This window comes from Phaethon lepturus, unplaced genomic scaffold (assembly GCF_000687285.1).
Source record: "Phaethon lepturus isolate BGI_N335 unplaced genomic scaffold, ASM68728v1 scaffold22770, whole genome shotgun sequence".
In the NCBI taxonomy this organism is placed as follows: domain Eukaryota; kingdom Metazoa; phylum Chordata; class Aves; order Phaethontiformes; family Phaethontidae; genus Phaethon; species Phaethon lepturus.
Genome location: NW_010510127.1, coordinates 33,216 through 51,981, shown reverse-complemented (window position 1 = coordinate 51,981; position 18,766 = coordinate 33,216). Strand labels below are relative to the sequence as shown.

Sequence of the window (18,766 nt, the reverse complement as noted above, 5' to 3'; positions counted from 1 at the left end):
ATATTTTTATTTCCGCTTATAAAGTATTGAATAGCCATGTTGGAATTACTCATGCCTTTTTGGATAATTTATTACTGTATTCTCTCTTTTGTAATTTAACAAAAATATTTACACTATGTCTGAAGAAGCTGAGCACATAAAATGTCATTAGTTTGCAGTAATGAGTGGAGAAGTCAAGCACCTGAGACTTCAGTAGTCTGCAGTAACAGGGAGACCAACTACACATGAACAGACACAATAGTGCAAGGTTTTCTGCTCCTAATGAATGACATATGAGCATCTTGAAACTGAAATACAAACCTATCTTAAAGTCTAAAATGCATCATAAAAAGATAGCCCTAAATTTATTGCATTTGATTTTTGAAGTTTGAAGTTTGAAGTTCTGTGTTAGCTTTTTTTTTTCTGTATTATTTGTATGCTGAGGCAGGATTTTCTTTGACATTAGTCTTTCTGTTTGATCTGTTCTTTTTCAGACACTCTTCTGTTATATTTATATTCAGCAACGTGCAATAGAAACAAAATTAGAAGACATCCATGATGTCTTTACCTTTCTACCAAAGGCACCATGAGCACTATGACCGTGCGTACCGCCATAAAGCCCTGCAGTCCACTGTAAGCCAGTACCAAAAGGAATCAAAGAGCAGATCTGCTGTCTATGCTCAAGGATCTACAGCTTACGCGAGGGGCTCTGCAGCCTATCGACATGCATCTGCAGCAGACTTCAGCCTTGACTCTTCAGCAGCGTATAGTCGTGGCTCTTCAGCCTATGACCTTGAGTCAGCAGCCTACAGCTATGGATCTACAGCCTATGATCACTCTGCTGCACAGAGTAAAAGATCTGCTGCATACAGTCTTGACTCTCAGTCCCTCAGCAAGAGCTCATCTGCCTACAGCCATGGATCTGAATCCATCAACAAACTGGCTGCAGCATACAGACTGGGATCTGAAGCCTACAGTCTTGGGTAAGCAAATCTGTCTTTGAAACAATATTCTGGGACAAAAATATCCAACCACCTCCCATTGAAATCAATGGCAAAACTCTCCTCCTCTTCCACAGAAATTGGCTCTGTAACTTGGTGTTAATGTATTTTCCAGACTTGGTGTTTTCCGTTGGCTTTGGCAATGGGAATGACAGTGGATGACAGATTAGTTTTTTGGACTAAGTCATGTAATGGTTCAATTGCATAAGAACAGCACTGGCAAAGCTGACTTGCCTGAATGATGACAAATGAGAGTTTCGTGTTCCAAAGTGGTTAGTCATGACGTCTCCTCTCAAGTTGTTTAGCTGTAGTAGCACAGCTGAAGCTAATACGCAGCGTTGAGGCTGGCTCTTATCTGTCCAGGTTGGAGCAGTAAAAGAACTTAGGTCTGTTCACACAAGTTTGAGCTGACATGTCCAGATATCATTAAAGAATTATTCCTCGGCATAATAGTTTCATTTTTATGCTGAGTGATTCAAGAAATTGAATTTTTCACACTGTCAATTGGTTGAGGCATACTATTTCCAAAGTAAGAATACCCTGAAGTGTTCCTCCTGTACTAGAAGAGCAGCTACACTTAGCTGCCATGATGTTCATTTAATTAAGATAATAAATATTGCTCAAGCCATTATATTAGCAGAATATTTCAGATATCATAGCTTCACATTATTTGTATGTATCTCAGAGATTTACAGAAATTAGGGGAGTATTAAAGTAAGATTAGAGCAGCTGTTAGCAATAGAGGAAATGATCAACAAATTATAGCCCAAAACATCTGCTCGCTGTTATGTTAATACAAAATTTAGAGTATTATTAGCAGAACTGACCAAGACTTGTCCATCAGAAAATTTAAATTTTGAAAGCTGAACATGCTCCAAGGATTGTGGTTAAAGATGGAATTTTTTTTTCACTGAGAGAAAGACTACCTGTACTGCAGTAAACAATACCTTGTGATTACAGCCTTCACTTTGCTTTCAGGAAGTTCAGGGTCAAGTGTCTGTTTGCCAGGGTCTGTTCAGGAATTTGAACCTCAGGCTGTTAGAGCCCAGATGAATGACTTGACTATTTGACTGTCTTGGGTTGAGCTGATGAAGGGAAGCAAACTGGAAATGCTGGGACTGAGGATTATGTTTCCAGAAAAAGTTGGGTAGGGGAAGATATTCCAAATTTCTGCAGTGATGCAGCTATGCCTACACACTGTTGCTGACCCTAACACAAAGCCACCTCCTTCTCACAGAAAACATTCCCATAAGAAATGGGAAGATTACTTGAAGTTGCAAAAAATTATTGTAAAAAAAACCTGCTTCCAAGTCCCAGTTACAAACACTTCAGTGACTCTGGTTTGTCAGATGAGTTTCTTCTGAAACCTGTATATTCTCATCAAAAACTCCTCTAACATCAGCAAAATAATAGTCAAGGAAATGGAATTGTTTAATTGGGAGAGAACTTAAAACATTTCCAGGCTTCCTGATGTTTTGTTTGAGATAACAGCTTTTGTTTCCAAATAGTGTATTTGGTGATACTTCCAAGCTACTCTGTAGTACAAGAGTTGCCAACAGATTGATATGCTATCCTGGTAAGCAGAGGTAAGAGTGTCTCAGCTGTTAACTTTTTTTTCTGTGATCCTGTCCTTGTGTTGGTGGTTTGCAAAACTCAGTGCTGCTATGTAAGACTAGGACTCAGGAAATCAGACCTATGTTGTGATTTAAATCTCTCTTGCACAGAACTTAATTAATACATGAGAGAATGTGTTTCTGAATTCTAATCTCAGTATCTAACCTAATTTTATGGTTAATATGGCCCCTATGTTGGTATTTATGTGGTTTTTGCAGCCCATTTTGCTGCAATTTGCAAGAGGCAAAGTAGAACAAATAATGCAATGTGACTGTATGGTTAAATGTAGTGCCAATTCAAAGAAATTCTTTCCAAGTTTCTACTATCTTCCCCAGATAGCCCAAAACACTTCAAGGGATAATGTGGAGACAAAAAGTGTTACTGAAATAAATCTGGCAAATCAAAGACTTTCTGATTTCATCTGTATGAAAGGAAAGGTGTAGCAAAAAAAAGAAAATACGTCTTCAAAAACTTTCAATTTTCAAAAAGTAGAAAGGCCCCCGAATTGAAATGCTGTATCTAAATGACCAACAACAGTGGTGGTTGCTTAAAACCTGAATGCGTATATGAATCTAAATCCAGATAAAATTCTTCAGCTAACGATTGATTATTGCTTATCACTGGATTTTAACATCAAATATACCTTTATGTATAATGGATCTAGTTTTGTGGATAGACTCCATTAAGCTCAACAGGAAAAAGATACTATTCAAATACTAAGCTATTCAAATATTAAGCTTTTATTCAGGTCACTTCTTATTTTTATCTAAAGTAGCTTCTGCAAAACTTTACTATACTTGCAAAATTTAAGCCTCATCCTTTTCTGTGGCTACCGTACAGAAGACAGTGTTCATAAAGCAACACTGTTGACATACAGGTAGTGCTATGTGAGCAATTTATCACGGAAAAGCAGTGGAGAAGGACTAGGGACTAAGTAACCTGCAAGAACTTGACCTGAGCCCAATTCTCTGACATTGGAACCTCACTTAAGTGGAAAACTTGCCCAGAGCATGGACATAGACAGCTTGAAGGAGCTACAGCTTGCTTTTTCATGAGGACAAAAAGGGCTCTGTTTGCAAGTGGGTTGTCCCTTCCCCACATTTCAAGCCTTCTTCACACCATGACAGCCTGAAGAAGTGAAAGGAGAGAAATGAAAACTGGCAAAATCAAGAGCAAGTACGGAAGCTTGCAGCTTTCCTGGTTACAATTTGCAAAACCCTGGGCTCCTAAAAGAAAGCAAGTCTCACTGTGTAAAGGTTGCCACTTCACACCTAGTCGTCTCTACCAGCTCACAGGCCACCTCTAGCCGAATGCTGCTTCCTTGGCCTCCGCAGAGCCAGGAGAAGCGGGGCGTGCTGCTTCCCCTGAGGAGCAGGCAGGGTCCATACAGGCAAGGGGTGGCAGCTCTTTCACAAAAGCTTTCTTGTGGCCACCCGTCCTCTTCCCTGTCCTGTCCTTGGGGGCTGCTGGCGTGGGCAGGTTGGCTCCAGCTCTCTCCATGGGAGAACCTTCTTCCCATGGCACTGCTCCATGTGCTTCCGAGAAGCTTTGAGTCAGGTCTGCCAAAGATGCTTACAACACTAAAGGCCTGTCAAATGGGTTAAACCCACTTTTTTTTTTTTTTGGAAGCTCAGTCATTTGCCTTTGCTCAAACTTCCAGGGCTTTTCTACATGTTACTTTCCTGGCCGCCAGCATCGGATGATCCCATCGCGTCACAAACTGGTTATCGGCCACCAAATAGGCCGGAGACTTGCTTAGAGAGAAAACACAAGTTGTTGGTGTGGCTTGGGCATTTGCATATGTTTTGCAGGTCAGGAGAAATGGCAAAAATGACAAGTCAGGTGAACCAAGCAAACAGAGGAGAGATGCCTTACTAGCTTGCGATCAATTAGGCTGCCAGACATTAAGAGTGAGTGCTGTTCTTAGCACTATTGTAACCGGGACCGGGACAGGGCTGAGTAAATAACACACTTTAAGAAACATGAGAATACTGTGATCTTGAGATCCCTGCTGGCACTGCTCATCCATGGGTTTATTATAGGTGAGGGCTAAGAAGGTGGCTTCCATACGTCATAGCCAAGCGTGGAAATTGTTTTAATGAGACCTGCTATGTGGAAACAATTCCCCTTTAAAAAAATTTGTTGTGGAAGCTGTGTTAGGGAACAGCATGATTATTGCCAGCAATATTGCCTGGGCCTGTGACAAATCTGTCAGCAACTTAAAATGAATATAGTCACCGGAGAGCACTTCTCACCTTTAGAGGCTGGCTTTAAAGAGCTCTCTTGTGAAAATCCTTTTTTTTTCTCTCCTGTAACTGGGTTTGCCAATCAACTCTCTCCTCTTTATGGTGAGTAAATTCTAACACTGCATATTAGGAAAGAAGCAGCTGCTGGAAAGATGTCCTGGAAAATGCCTCTTGGCTAATGGAGCTCCTCCAGCAGGTACAGCTGGTACAGCTATTGTGTACGCCAAATGCATCCCTGCCTGTTGTTGGAATAAAGTGAGGGACACATAAGAAAATCATGCTAAGGACAAGATACACGATTTTCCAGGGGTGTAAATGAGCTTACAGGTGCCTTTTCATGCGGGGGTGGATTATCTAAGGAATAGGGTGTTGTGGTCCGTAGGACCCATTTCTCCATCCACAGGGTGCAGGCTTTCTTTGTGCAGGGTTGGAAACCTGTCCCCTCAGGCACAGAAACAAGGGCGGTGCCAACATGCTGAAGTATATTTATATTGCAGAATAAGACATCAAAACAAAACCTCTGTTTGGGAGTTTCAGAAGCCCTGCACAATGTTGTTGTATTTATTTCCTCTGTTGGGCTAGAGGGAAAAGTGAACAGTGTCTACCTGTTCTTTACCCCTTTACAGGACAATACCTGTGCCTTTAGCATTTACAGTCACCCAACTCCCAATTCAGTGACTCTACTGAGAAGCAAAGAAAATGCTGACGTTGATATTTTAATATGCTAAAAACCATCAAGAAATGAGGACACTAAGCTTAGGTCACTAACCTTGATAAGACAGTACAGATAGTATCTGACCTGGAAAAAAACATACATACGCTAGCTGGGCATATCAAATGAGGCTGAAAGCTGTTAAAAGGTCACGGTACTGTTCAGCCCTGTGAAACTAGAGAGCACTGATACCCTGTTCCTTCTCCTCCAGGGAGATTCTGTTCCACATATCAAGTAAAAGGTTGGAACATTTTAAAATAAAGGGCAAGATTTTAGCATCTCGTTCAAGAAAGCAGAGTCCTCCTTTGGGCTACCTAAATAATGTTTGTAGAAAGGGTTTGGATTTTGTGTTGAACAGGAAGAAACAGTAATAACAAAAAAGGAAAACAGGGAAATAATCTTCATGATAGAAGTAGTGACCAAGTTGTTTTCCCATGCAAAGATCTCTATTTGAATATGCATTTCTACTAGCCTCCATATAGCTCTGCCTGAACAAAAGCAAACAATAGAAGGATTTGGAAAGGAGAAATATTTTCTACTGCTTAAAACTTACTTAGCTCTTGATTTATGCAGTGTAACTCTAAAAAAAGATTTTGGAGTTACTCTGGACACCTCTCTGAAAACACCAGCTCTGATGTGGTCATGAAGCAATTAGAAATTTTGGAACAGCTGTAAGGGAAAGTGAAAATAAAACAGAAAGCATATTGTGTCAGTGTGTTAATCCAGGGTATGCTCGTAGCTGAAATACTGGGTACAGTTCTGATCATCTCATCTTAAAAAGTACAGTCTGAAACTAGGAAAGGGTCAGAGAACAGCAAGGAGGGTAGTGGGAGGTGTGGAATACCTTCTGCCTAGAGAAGGTAAGACACTAGAGCTCTTACCTTGGGACAGAGGCAAACATGAGCGTGTAATCTTAATGTATAAAACAGTGAAAGATGTGCAGAGAGTGAACAAGGAACAATTTTTACTATTTCTCATTCAGAGCAGCAAGTAAGCACAAAAGAGATTATAGAGTTGCAGATTAAAACAGATTCAAAAGAAAGTGTCATTTTCATATATAAATAAATTGAAAACTCACTGCTACAGCCTCTGTATGCATACTCACTGCATGCAACCTTTGGCTCAGGATGTACCTCCGCATTTGTTTGAAACCAAAAGGGTTTATCGGGGCAAGTATTTCTCTACATAAGCTTTCTTTTTACCTGCTCTTAACCATTGCTGGAAGAGGAAACTGGTCTAAAAGCACCATTGGCGTCATTCAATGAAACACTTCTCACTGGGGCGCTGCTTGGTCCAGGCCAAGTTTTTGGAAGAGAAAATGACTGAAGTAAATTGGTTGGAGTGTCATGTTAGCAATCTGAAACAGCAGACAATTACAGGGATCCACATAGATCCGTTACTCAGCTCATAGTTATCATCTGTGCTTTTGATAGGCGAGTGCTCCCTCTTCTGTAACCGCTACAGAGTATTGGGACCCAACCTTTGCTCTTAGAAGATAGCATGACGACTCTTGTTGCAGCTGCCCATTCCAGAGAAAGAAGAAGAGAGGAAAAGGCATTCTTAATGCTTTTCTGGTCTTGAGCACATAACACACAAGGGTTAACCAAAGGACGCGATAACATGAAGGATCCAGCATCTGTAATTCAGAAAATAATCAGGTGGCTGCAGTGAAAGGTGCCTCAGTCAAGAGACATGCAGTTTAGAAAACTCAGAATAGAGTGGGAATCAGCTATGCTTGTACAGTGTTTTTATCCTAGTCATCATACCTCAGTAAAAATCCCAGTTCCATTCCGGTTTCTCAAGCTACATTGTGATGGAGATCACTGGCAATATGAAGGATTTGGGGGATATTTTCATAAAGCCAGCTATGGAAGGCAGAAAAAATGAAAGTGAGATACTCAATTTCACACGCTTGTAGTGTTTGATAAAAAAAAAATAAATCAAACAAACAGAACCTATAGCAATTTATTCTTCCCTTTTCAAATAATTTTAGACGGTTGTTTAGATAGGAAAAAAACCCACCATGTAGGAAAGACATCAACAAAAGGTCTAGTGGAGAGTGATGAGAACTGCTATGTATGCTCCCCATTAATTCCCTACATGAATGTATAATCTGGACCTTAACTGAAAACTAAACTGACAGGACAGAGAAATTCTTTAGGAACAAAGAGCAAGTCTGGGTTTAACAGTGCTGAAAATGCCTAAGCTGAAATTTTCACAACATTTCATCTACTTTTATGAAAATAGAAACTTCTTGACATTTAGACTGAAGTTCAAACAATACTGTGATCCTTCTTGATCTAGAAACAACTAGGAATCAAGTGGCCTCCTAAAGGGTTCAGCCTAAAGCCCCTAGGAAAACCAGTGTCGGTCAGAGTCAAAATTCCAGATTTGTTCCATTTTAAAATAGGACAGCAATAAAAGTCACCTGCTAAGTAAAGAACTGCAGCTCCTTACAGACCAGAGTTCATTTCTGAAAAAGAATTAAAATGCTTTGCCTTTGACGTTTCTCACCATTTATTTGACAATGAGTTCTCCCAATGCATTTGTGGTTGACTGTAGTGACTGCACCACAACGTTGCCCAACCCAGGAGCGAGGCCATTGAATACCCTGTTTCACTTCATCTCTTTTACTTTACTCTGCCTGGGCTGTGGGGAGGGGAAGCCTTCCCTGTGGTTCGCTCTTCTTTCTTTCCACTCACCTTTCTTTCTACTTTCTTTCTCCGTCTATCTGTGCTACGTTAAATGGCGTTACTTCACGCAGCTGTCCTCTTTCAGTGGATTGGGGTGGTATAGGAGAGCAGTGGGAAAGGCAACACTGTCTACTGAGCAATACGCTGCCCTACAATTTCTCTACAGGGACTTAAGGCTTTATTACTTTGAGTATATTTGCACATCAACGTTTTGGTTGGGGACCAGACAATTTCAGGACTGTAAATTTTGGAAAAGTAGAGATTATGTGTTCAGATACAATCTTCAGAATTACCCAGTGGTCTCAGTGACTTCAGGATCTACCAAAACTGGGTATACAAACGCTCCAAGTTCCAAGACAAGGAGCTATTAAATGTACATTGCTATCCAGTATATTTTTTATTCTCTCTGTTTATATTTAATATCAAGGGATATCAATGTTATATTTGTAATGGTGAGTTTGTCAAAAGTGCATTTAGTTTTGTGTTTAAAAACTCTGAAGTCATGGCTTTTCTTGCTTGTCAAACAACAGAGAGCAAACATTTATAGTACTGCAATATCATTTTGAAGAGTTTCTTAAGAGCTTTGTTTTCTGAATTTAGTAATATTATTTTTATTTCAGACTGAAAGATTCCAATTTAATGATTGAAGATCAATCCTATAAGATGAGTCCCAAAGCAAAGAGAGCAAAACAGAATTTGGTATCTGAGGACAAAGAGAATGAAGCCATAGACTACTCAGTGCCCATATTCACAGGACGGTATGTTCATTTTCCTTTTATTTGGTATCTTATTTCTGACGTTTTATTGAAAAAATATAAAGTAACAAATCCATTAATCCTTTTTTTACACTATGGGATCTCAAGGTGCTTGTTTGCACTTCACATGAGTGATAAAAAGACAAAGAGAAGTCAACTGACTGGCAGAAAATCTGACATTGAACATCCAGAGCCGGGATAAATGAACCGAGGTGTCTGGACTTTGCTTTGAACACGTCTTCAGGGCCATTTTCTGTAAAATTAAGATTTAATTATAACCCTACTTACTGTGAACAGGACAAGCATGTTGTCCATATTATTTAGCTTATTCTTTTGGCTTGAAGACTTGTTCTGTAATTCAATCTCTTACCAAGCATTAAACATAGAAGCAATGAAACGATGTTTCAAAATTAGGGAAGTGATCGTGCCCCTGTACTCAGCACTGGTGAGGCCGCACCTCGAACACTGCGTTCAGTTTTGGGCCCCTCACTACAAGAAGGACGTTGAGGTGCTGGAGCGTGTCCAGAGAAGGGCAACGAAGCTGGTGAGGGGTCTGGAGCACAAGTCTTATGAGGAGCGGCTGAGGGAACTGGGGGTGTTCAGTCTGGAGAAGAGGAGGCTGAGGGGAGACCTTACCACTTTCTACAACTACCTCAAAGGGGGTCGTGGTGAGGTGGGTGTTGCTCTCTTCTCCCAAGTAACTAGTGATAGGATGAGAGGAAACGACCTCATATTGCACCAGGGGAGGTTTAAATTGGATATTAGGAAAAATTTCTGTACTGAGAGAGTGGTCAAGCATTGGAACAGGCTGCCCAGGGAGGTGGTGGAGTCACCATCTCTGGAAGTGTTCAAAAAACGTGTGGATGTGGCGCTTCAGGACATGGTTTAGGGGACATGGTGGTGCTGGATTAATGGTTGGACTTGATGATCTTGAAGGTCTTTTCCAACCTTAACAATTCTGTGATTCTGTGATGTGCTAATGTTTTGTCCTGGCACAAAGAAAAACTGGAATGAAACCAAGTTCTTTCTCAAATCCGTTGTAACAATTCATACTGATCTCATGTGTTGGTGGTATTTATTGCATGGTTACTACTGATGTAATGTGTCTTACTGCAGCAGTGTCCTCAGTAAAGCTGAATGTGAACTTTAGGCAGAAGCCAGGATGAACACGAGCAAGGAGGCTCCCCTGCCCTTTTTGGGGTATGGCATACTGATTTTATAAGGAGTCTCTGGCAGTTCAAGCATAATTTCTTCAGATCAATACATACTGGGGTGTGGTGTGGAAACTGACTCCTAATTGGAGTCCAGGAGAAAAATTTCTTGCCCACCTGCAGTTGAAAAGAAACTTTCCTTCAACTTGTCTGTCTTCTGCAGCACTGCATATCTCATGGGACACTTCCAAGCTGTTTCTGGGAGTCAGTGTTTTTCTGTCTACTGCTTAATCAACATTCAGTGTTAGTTCTGCTTTGTGTCCAAACTTGTGCTTTCATGTGAAACTGAGTTCCACCTTGTCAGTGGGAGATGTTATTGCTTTGGCTCTTTGAGCATTTATGATGCTTTTGTGATGACACCAGGAGTTCTGGTTTTTATTAATGGTTGGACTTGATGATCTTGAAGGTCCTTTCCAACCTAGTGTTTCTGTGATAGTGTTTCTGTAATTCCCTTCCACTATCCTGGAGTAGTTTTTTACTCACCCCTCATACATTTCTGTGTCAGATTCACTGCTTTTTGATCCAACCAACATTCAGAAGCACACACTGTTGCATTATTAAACCAGTTATTTGGAGTTTCAGCTATATCTTCTGTGACAGAAATACATAAATATGTCTCTCTCAAAACTTGCGGTAACATATTTTCAAGGCTTCTCGCTACCGTGGTGCTTCAGCCAGTGTTTCTGCTTACATAGCAGCAGATTTGCAGTTTGCCATCATCTGTCTCCCATGCCCTCAAACACAAATATTCTCCCTTTTTATTGTGTCTAGAGTCTACAAAAGTAAAACTTACAGTGTTGGTCAATAGCTGGAAATCATGACTAACGGCTAGTACTCTTGGATTATGAGCTTTTATACAGGCTCCTGCAACCTTAACCAATCACGACCTTTCTTTTTTATTTTACTTTTTTTGTAAAATTAATACAGTGATATCTAATTCAGTGTGATGGTGTGTAGCTTCATTTATTTGTGTCTGTGCAATACTTTAGGATGCTACACTAAAAGATGCTGTTGGATTCTTACATTGTCACTATTCTTCTTTTTCTTCTTACTGTTGTTACTATCAGTCTTACTTTTTGCACATGGAAAAGTGCAACTCAGAAGTTGTGTGTGCTTTCGTGCCACTGAAATGACCAGAATAGATTTTTTTTAATTAGTTAAAAAATATAAATAGTGATTGCTAGGGTGCCCAACTCAACATGGCATGAAATGATTGGGATATCTGTTTTAGGCTTTTTTTCTGTTGGCATCGTGTTCATGACCACATGCCAAGACCGCGGAAGTTGCATGCCACTTTCCTGTCAGATATTTATTTTTGTTTGAAAGATAACAGCTGAAGCCCATTGAACCATGTGCATGTTACGTGTCATTCCAAAATTCCCCTGTGAAACTGATGTGTTGTTTCCCATGGGCAGATAGCTTTTATAGGGAATAGTTATTTATAAAGGTCAGCTCTCTGTGGGTTCATGGGAGCTGTTGCCCGTGCTGCTGCATGACCTTCAGCACCGTGTCACCGTTTCCATTATTTGGTTCTATTTCGGAGCCCTCAGGTTCAGTGTAAAAAATTCACTCAGATTATTCACTTCACAACTGTTCATCTTAAACACCTAGCATAATCCTTGCAAAATAAAATTAGAAACAGCCAGACTGTATTCTAGATAATAAACCACCCAAAGCTTGATTTAATGCCATAGGTGCTAAACATACTGGGTGTGGCTGGTGGAACTATTTGCAATAGCTAATAATCCTACCCCAAAGGACTGCAGATGGCAGATACCCTTGTGTGCCATTTGGGGTTTGATCCCATTGTATCTGTCTGAAAAGTGTTTCCTACTGAAACTCTCGAGACTTGATGGCAGAATCAATTCTTAAATGGTGCTGTGTCTGATGTAGTCATCATTTCAGGGAACAAGCTTCTCTTTGATCTGGGAAGATTGAAACAGGAAGAAATGATTAGCAAATCTAAATATTTAATACTGTTGATCAAAAGCATCTGGGGACCATTACTGCAGATGACTAGGCTGAGTCCTATATTAGTCTGAGGATATTCATCAGCTCCCAGAAGATGCTTTATGCCTTGTGGAGTGGGTCCATACTGTGAAGTTGCTGAGATCTTAACTACTGTAATTAAGGAGGAAATAATGTCGACTTGCCTCTGAAGGAAAATGCCACTGATTCCTTTAAACTGAATATAGATAGCTACATTCATATTCATTAAACTGAGTTTTCAAAATTGTCTTTAGAAATCTCTGCAGCTTCGGATGGGAGCTGATGTGCCTAAGTGAAGGGATATTGTCCCGTTGGTAGTTTTAAGGATCATCCTTTTAAAGCAGCCCGAAACACAGAAAGCTCAAAGCAGAGTTTGAACACATGAGGGAGGTCAAAGCTCTGTGCTGTTAAGTAAGTTTTTTAGTCTTTTGAGCAATTTTTATCAGTAGTTAGTTTTCCAGCACATTCCACTCCTTGGCTGTCTTGCATCTCACTTAATTGACTTCATAACCCAAAGATAAGGGGTTGGACAGTTAATTATGGGCTGAATCCAAATTTTCTTGAGTGTTGCAATGTGCTATCAAATGCGTAATATTAGCAATCTTAAAAAAAAAAAAAAACAGGAAAAAATCGTTCTTCCTAATCTTTTTGTTTTGTAGTAGCAGTAAGTGTTTTATAATAAAATAGCGAGGCTGTGCTTGAGTGCATTCTGGAAATAAACAGAAGCTGCTTTCTCTGTAGTGCTTGCAAGATGGCACTTAAGCAGAACTTAAACAGAAACTTTTCAGTGTGCCATCTAATGTTACTCTAAAGTAACTAAACTCAGCAGAAGGTTATTAATGCTTCTTCTTAAGTGCAGGAACTCTCACTGCATATGCGCCGCTATATCAGCTATGATGTCCTGACAGTGCCAAAACAATATGGCTGCAACGGTACTTCCACACGTGCATGTGAAAACAGGATTGGACCTGTTGTGAATCCCACATCTGTAGAAAGCCTGAGGAGGGTCTTCTAGGAAATCCTTAATCATCTTGAAAACATTTGGAAGAACAGTTGCCCTACAAACATTACAGGATTGATTTTTCTATGGATAAAGAGAATTTTTGTGATATACAGTAATGTGCTTTTTTGTATAAATCACAAAGAAGGGCATTGTTATACAGCTAAAATTATCCCCTGCCCCTTTGGTAGCATATTATGAATGCTGCAGCCGTAAGTCAGTAACTGAAGATCAGTGGGTATGCCTTACACTCGTCTTTATAGTGATGGAGATATAAAACCACAGCAGGATAATGGTTAAACTGAAAATGTGTATGGCATATGACCGTCTCGTGCAGAGAGTCACTGAAAATGGCCATGACTTTAGACAGTGAAATACTCAATCATTCTGCAGTACCCTTCCATGTTTCTGCTTTGAATACATATGAGACTGTAATGGCAGAAATACGTTATGAAAGAGCGTTGGCCACTGTAGTTGGCTAATTTGATAGAAAGTATAAAGGGAATACGTTCTCAGCATTTTCCAATGGGATTCTGCTTTTTAAATTTTTTTTCAGAGAAGTGAGTATCAGTGGGATCACAGACACGGAAGAAGAAAGAATTAAAGAAAGTGCTGCATATGTTGCCAAGAGGAACCTTTTTGCCACAGGTGAAGGAGTTAGTGTCAGCAAAGTGGCCAAGTCAACTTCTGAAGAGGAGCATCATGAAAAAAAATCAAGGAAAGTAGCGATCCGGGAGTCTGCTGAACGTGTGGCCCTGAAGAAAACGGTAAAAGAGTAGAAATGAACACATAGAATGTAAACAGCATGGGTCTTTTTTGTCTGGTGTTTGTAAAGTGCCTAGCACATCAGTGCCCTGATTTACACCATGGGGAAACACAATAATAGTAGTAAAACCCAAAGTATTTTAAATGAAAGTCTTTTCAATGACTTAAAGTCTTGTTATCTTGGTGTCAGGTGGATAAGAAAAGAGGTTCAGTGCCTGAAGTAGGCACCAGGAACGCTTCTGTTGTGCTGGGAGAGAGGGAGGGAGAACGTGGCTGGGGAATGCTCTTTGGTCTTGTCCACACCTAGTTAAATAGCACAGCATCCTTCACCTGAACAATGAGGCTGTTGCTGGGCAGAGAAGAAAGGTGCCAATATATGTATCTTGCCAATAAGAAGGCAGGGTAATTTCTGGGTTTTTATGGCCTGGGAACAAGCTTGTCCAAAGTGTTTGCCCCAGAGTTTTAACCACAGGGTGTAAATTAGGGAGGGAATTGCCCAAGACATCTGGAATTGAGGCTATAATTGTGGGTAACTTTGATATTATTGTGCAACTTCTTGAAAATAATACTCAGATGATAGTTAGAAATACGTTATGACTAGACTGGCAGAATATACCAAGTACAAATATATTTCATTTAGCAGATTTATTAATGTTTTGAGCAGAATAATTGGCAATATGCTTATACAATGCATGATGAGGTTGGAAAGGGTGTAAACACTTTAAAGGACAAGGTAAATTTAAAAATAATCTCAAAAATTGAGAAACAATGAAGGTAGAATTTGATAACACCCAATGGAAATTACTACACACAGAAGAAAAAGAACAAGTGAATGAGGAATGCCTGACTAGGTAGAAGTACTGGAGGATTTGGGAGTTATAACAGGTCACAAATTTAGTGTCAGTCAATTTAATGTCAGTCACTGTTGTATAAAAACAAATGCCATTCCAGAGTGTATTAACAAAAGTATTGTCATTAAAACATGGGGGGTGATTATTTAATTGTGTTGGAGACTGTTGGACCTCTGATAATAAGTAGCTACTGTTTTATGAACTTGAGGACAAGTGGAACCTGTTCAGAGATGAGAAACAACAATTGTAAGGACAATCACTGTTGCACAGTTTATAAAAGACTGAGAGGATTATGAAAGCTGTCTTCTACTAATAACCTTAATACAGGGAACTGTAATTCTCCACATATGTGAAAGTTATGGCAGAAAATAAATAGTTTAGTTTGCAGGAAGCAAGATTTATAGTATATTAAGGAATTTTTCCCAGCACTGTGGATAGCCGAGCAGTTGAAACAGTTAACCCAGGAGCATGAAAGATCCCATTGGCAAGAAAGGTTTGAGAGCGGGTCTGTCAGAGGTGATCTAGCATACATGATCTTTCATTAGAGCAAAAGTACAGAAGAGATCTCAGTTTCAGACCTATTTCTCACCTTTCACTATGTATTTAAAAAAAAAAAACCTAAATGTGGAGAATTATTTTACTTAGAATAGTTTTAAGGGAAAAAAAAAATGTAAAATTAAATCTAGCTATTTTGGAAGACCTTCTTGAAGATGACAACTTTGTTTTCTGTGTCCAGGTGGGATAAATACATGAAGTATGTCTCTTTGGATTTTTAAATAAAAATTGCATATTTTTTTACTGGTCTTAAAAAAATGCTTTTTGCGTATTAATAATTTGCACTTAACTGCTGGAATTTATAATTAAATGTTTCTTTTCCAGCTAGAAGATACTCAGGCCTTCCACAAAAAGTTGAATCAAGATAAACTTTTACATGCTCCTGAGTTTATTATCGAGCCTCGTTCTCACACAATCTGGGAAAAGCAAAATGTCAAATTTCATTGTTCTGTGGCTGGCTGGCCAGCACCCCGTGTTACATGGTAAGTTGTATCTATCACTGAAAGTCACCACATAACCAATATCTGAAGTCATCTCACTGAATGTGGCATTTTTTCAGGAAAGATATATGTTCAACAAAAAAATCAGGCACAGAGAGGCCTGTCAAACACCTTTCAAGTCACCTGGTACAAAAAGAAAGCAAAATATTAAAAGGCAAAATAATTCTTTGTGTAACAACCATAAGAATACATAGGTTGTTGGGTTGGGTTTTTTTTGTACAGAGACATCCAACATATTCTTTCTGCCTCCTGATGAACGAAAAATAGCAATTTAATTTACCACCAGTACTACCCTTAAAAGAATGTTTTCCAAATACTTCTGTTTAGCCTTCAAATGCCATTAATGTCCCTGAAGCATTAAAGCATGGTTTGGTTAAGAACTGGCTGCTTGGCTGCTGAGCAGTTGTAGTCCTGGAATCTCCATGGAATTGAAATCTCATGATGCAGGTTGTTCATAGCAGACACATCATAATTATTTGAAGTCAAAGACTGCCAACAGATCCAGGACCATCCAAAACTTCTGAAAGCTTTGGAGTCTATTGGAAGCTTTCCAATTTAGCTTAATTAACAATGGCTTGTGAAGCTTTACTGTCTCACCATGTATTGAGCTGATCTTTCTTAGCTGTTTCATGCTACAGAGATACCATCAAGCTGTTAAGATAATAGGAAATAACTTTTTTTCAAATATAAAATGAGACTTGATCCTCATTATTTAATTTAAAAGATTCTTCTAGAATGTGTATATAAAATGTATGAATGTCTTTATAAAATGAACAGAGTAAGCCTGTGTTCAGCATTAAGCATTAATTAGGAATGAGTCCCATGGAGATTCTATTTGTGGAGACAACAGAAAACATTGACTATATCATTATGTCAAGTAATACTCATTTTGCAATTTACTACTTGAATTGCTTAATGGACTCTGTGTTTATTTAGGTCTTAAAAACCTTAATCTCAGGGCTAGATAAAAAGTGTTACTAAGAGGTACATTAATAGGCCAGAGCTGATGCCCATGAAGTCTCTTGATCTCTCTTCTTAGACTATGACAACCAACAGCCAGGCTCTGCACAGACACATTTTTCCTATGGTGTAAGAGCTGCGAACGCCCAGTTTTGACATTCTTTCTAGAGAGTATTCCAGACAAAACCTTTGGGTCTGGTCTCAGCTGGACAGAAGGAACGGTCAGCTATGCTCATGGCTGTAATCCAGCTCCATAATCTGAATCCTAACCAAGAACAGGAGAGCTGGGCCATTTTAACTTTGGTTAAGATTCACCTTATTCCAAAAACCTGACACGGTTAAACCAAGCCTTCAGCTGTCTGCCTTTGCTCTCACTGTGAAACAGCCTTTCATCGAAGTGCTAAATGTGGATGGTGGAAATTAATACATCATTTTACACTGCATTTGAATTCCAAAGGGATTTCAGTTTGCCACGGGCTACTAATGGAAAAAAAGAGTTCACAGCCATTTCAGCGGGTGTCTTTGCTCAGAGACACAGAACAGTGCTGACCTGGATCTGTCAGCTTTCATTCAGCATTTCTAATGAAATGTCAGTCGTCTATTCTAAACAGTCATTCCTTGTATAAGCAGTGAAGACCTTTTCATGCTGTGCATGATAAATTATAAAGCTTCATGAACTTTCTCTAAAGAAAACCATACTGTGTGATGCAGCTGTTCTGACTCCCTTGGAAAAAGCATATGGAAAACCCAGGACATTTGAAACCAGTAGCAGAAAGCATGAACTATCAGTGCATAATGACAGTGGGAGGTTGCAGTCCAACATTAGCTAATGACTCGGCTATTCTGGAATTTGTGTTTCCAGAAATAACAAGTGGTCCTTCTAACATGAGCCCTATTCTTTCCATAGAGGAATATAAATACGTGCAAATTCAATCAATTATTTTTTACTAACCTGATAATGAAGATGAGAAGTGGAAGTCTTCTCACTGCTGCCTGACTCCGCTTGTTTCTGTACAGCACCACATGCTACTGAATGCCCTCGCTGCCAATGGGATCCAAGGGTCACCCTTTGGGGAAAAGTTTAAGACATTATGGAGTCAAATCCTGTTTCACAGGATTTCATATTCTCTGGAAAATATTAGGAGCCGATGGCATTATTCTATTTTCTAAACTGTTTGACACAGTACATGGAATATAAAGATGTTGAGATGTTCCCATGCAGATCAGTCTGAGGGGCACCATTGCACGGATGAGGTGAAGAGCAGTGGCAAATGAATTTACTTACACATTTACCCATGTGTTATTCTTTGCTGTAAGTCAGGATAATGCAGTAGGAGACCTGTAATGATGTCAAGCATCTCTGCAACTATTTGAAGTCTGGAATAGAGGGTACTGCCCTGCATTGAGTCTTTTTTCATAGACAACTTGCTGAGGGGAAGATCAGGATGAAAAGCGTTAGGGTTTATGATCCTCACTCACTTTGGCACTTGGAAAAATCCCAGTGTAATACTGTGCCCAAGTATTTGTAGCCAGGGAAATATTCTTTATTCCACAATACTGAAATTGTTGAAAGGCAATTTTCAGATTTATTGCAGATATAGCTTCATCTTGAGACATATTAAACTAGTAATATTCTTGGTAAAAATAAAATAGCTTATTACTGACTTGTTTGGTGAAGTGGGGCATGTCACTGACAGCAGAGCAGTTCCCTTTCCTGATTGAAAATCATGAGAAAAACTGACCTTTAAAATCTGAAATGAAGAAGCAAAGCTTTTTGGATGGATAACTGTTATGACTTATGAAGAGAAAGGTTTGTTTATGCTACATCGAAGTAAGAGATAAAGATACTTTTATCTATCATCATTCATATTTCCACTTCCCTTATGTACAACACCTTACGGAACACAGGGAAAGCTATGCTAAAGGAGGACATCA

The 18,766-nt window shown here is 39.5% G+C and overlaps 1 protein-coding gene across 1 annotated transcript in view; it reads left to right on the top strand.

Annotated features, from left to right (window-relative positions):
- Positions 1-475: 475 nt before the first annotated feature.
- The window catches only part of MYOM1 (myomesin 1), a gene marked incomplete at its 3' end in the record, with an annotated part of 48,847 nt that continues 30,556 nt past the window's right edge, over positions 476-18,766 (top strand). Inside the window, 5 exon segments of the mRNA XM_010296108.1 lie at positions 476-940; positions 943-962; positions 8,866-9,003; positions 13,757-13,967; positions 15,696-15,853. Coding sequence (XP_010294410.1) covers positions 656-940; positions 943-962; positions 8,866-9,003; positions 13,757-13,967; positions 15,696-15,853 — 812 coding nt within the window.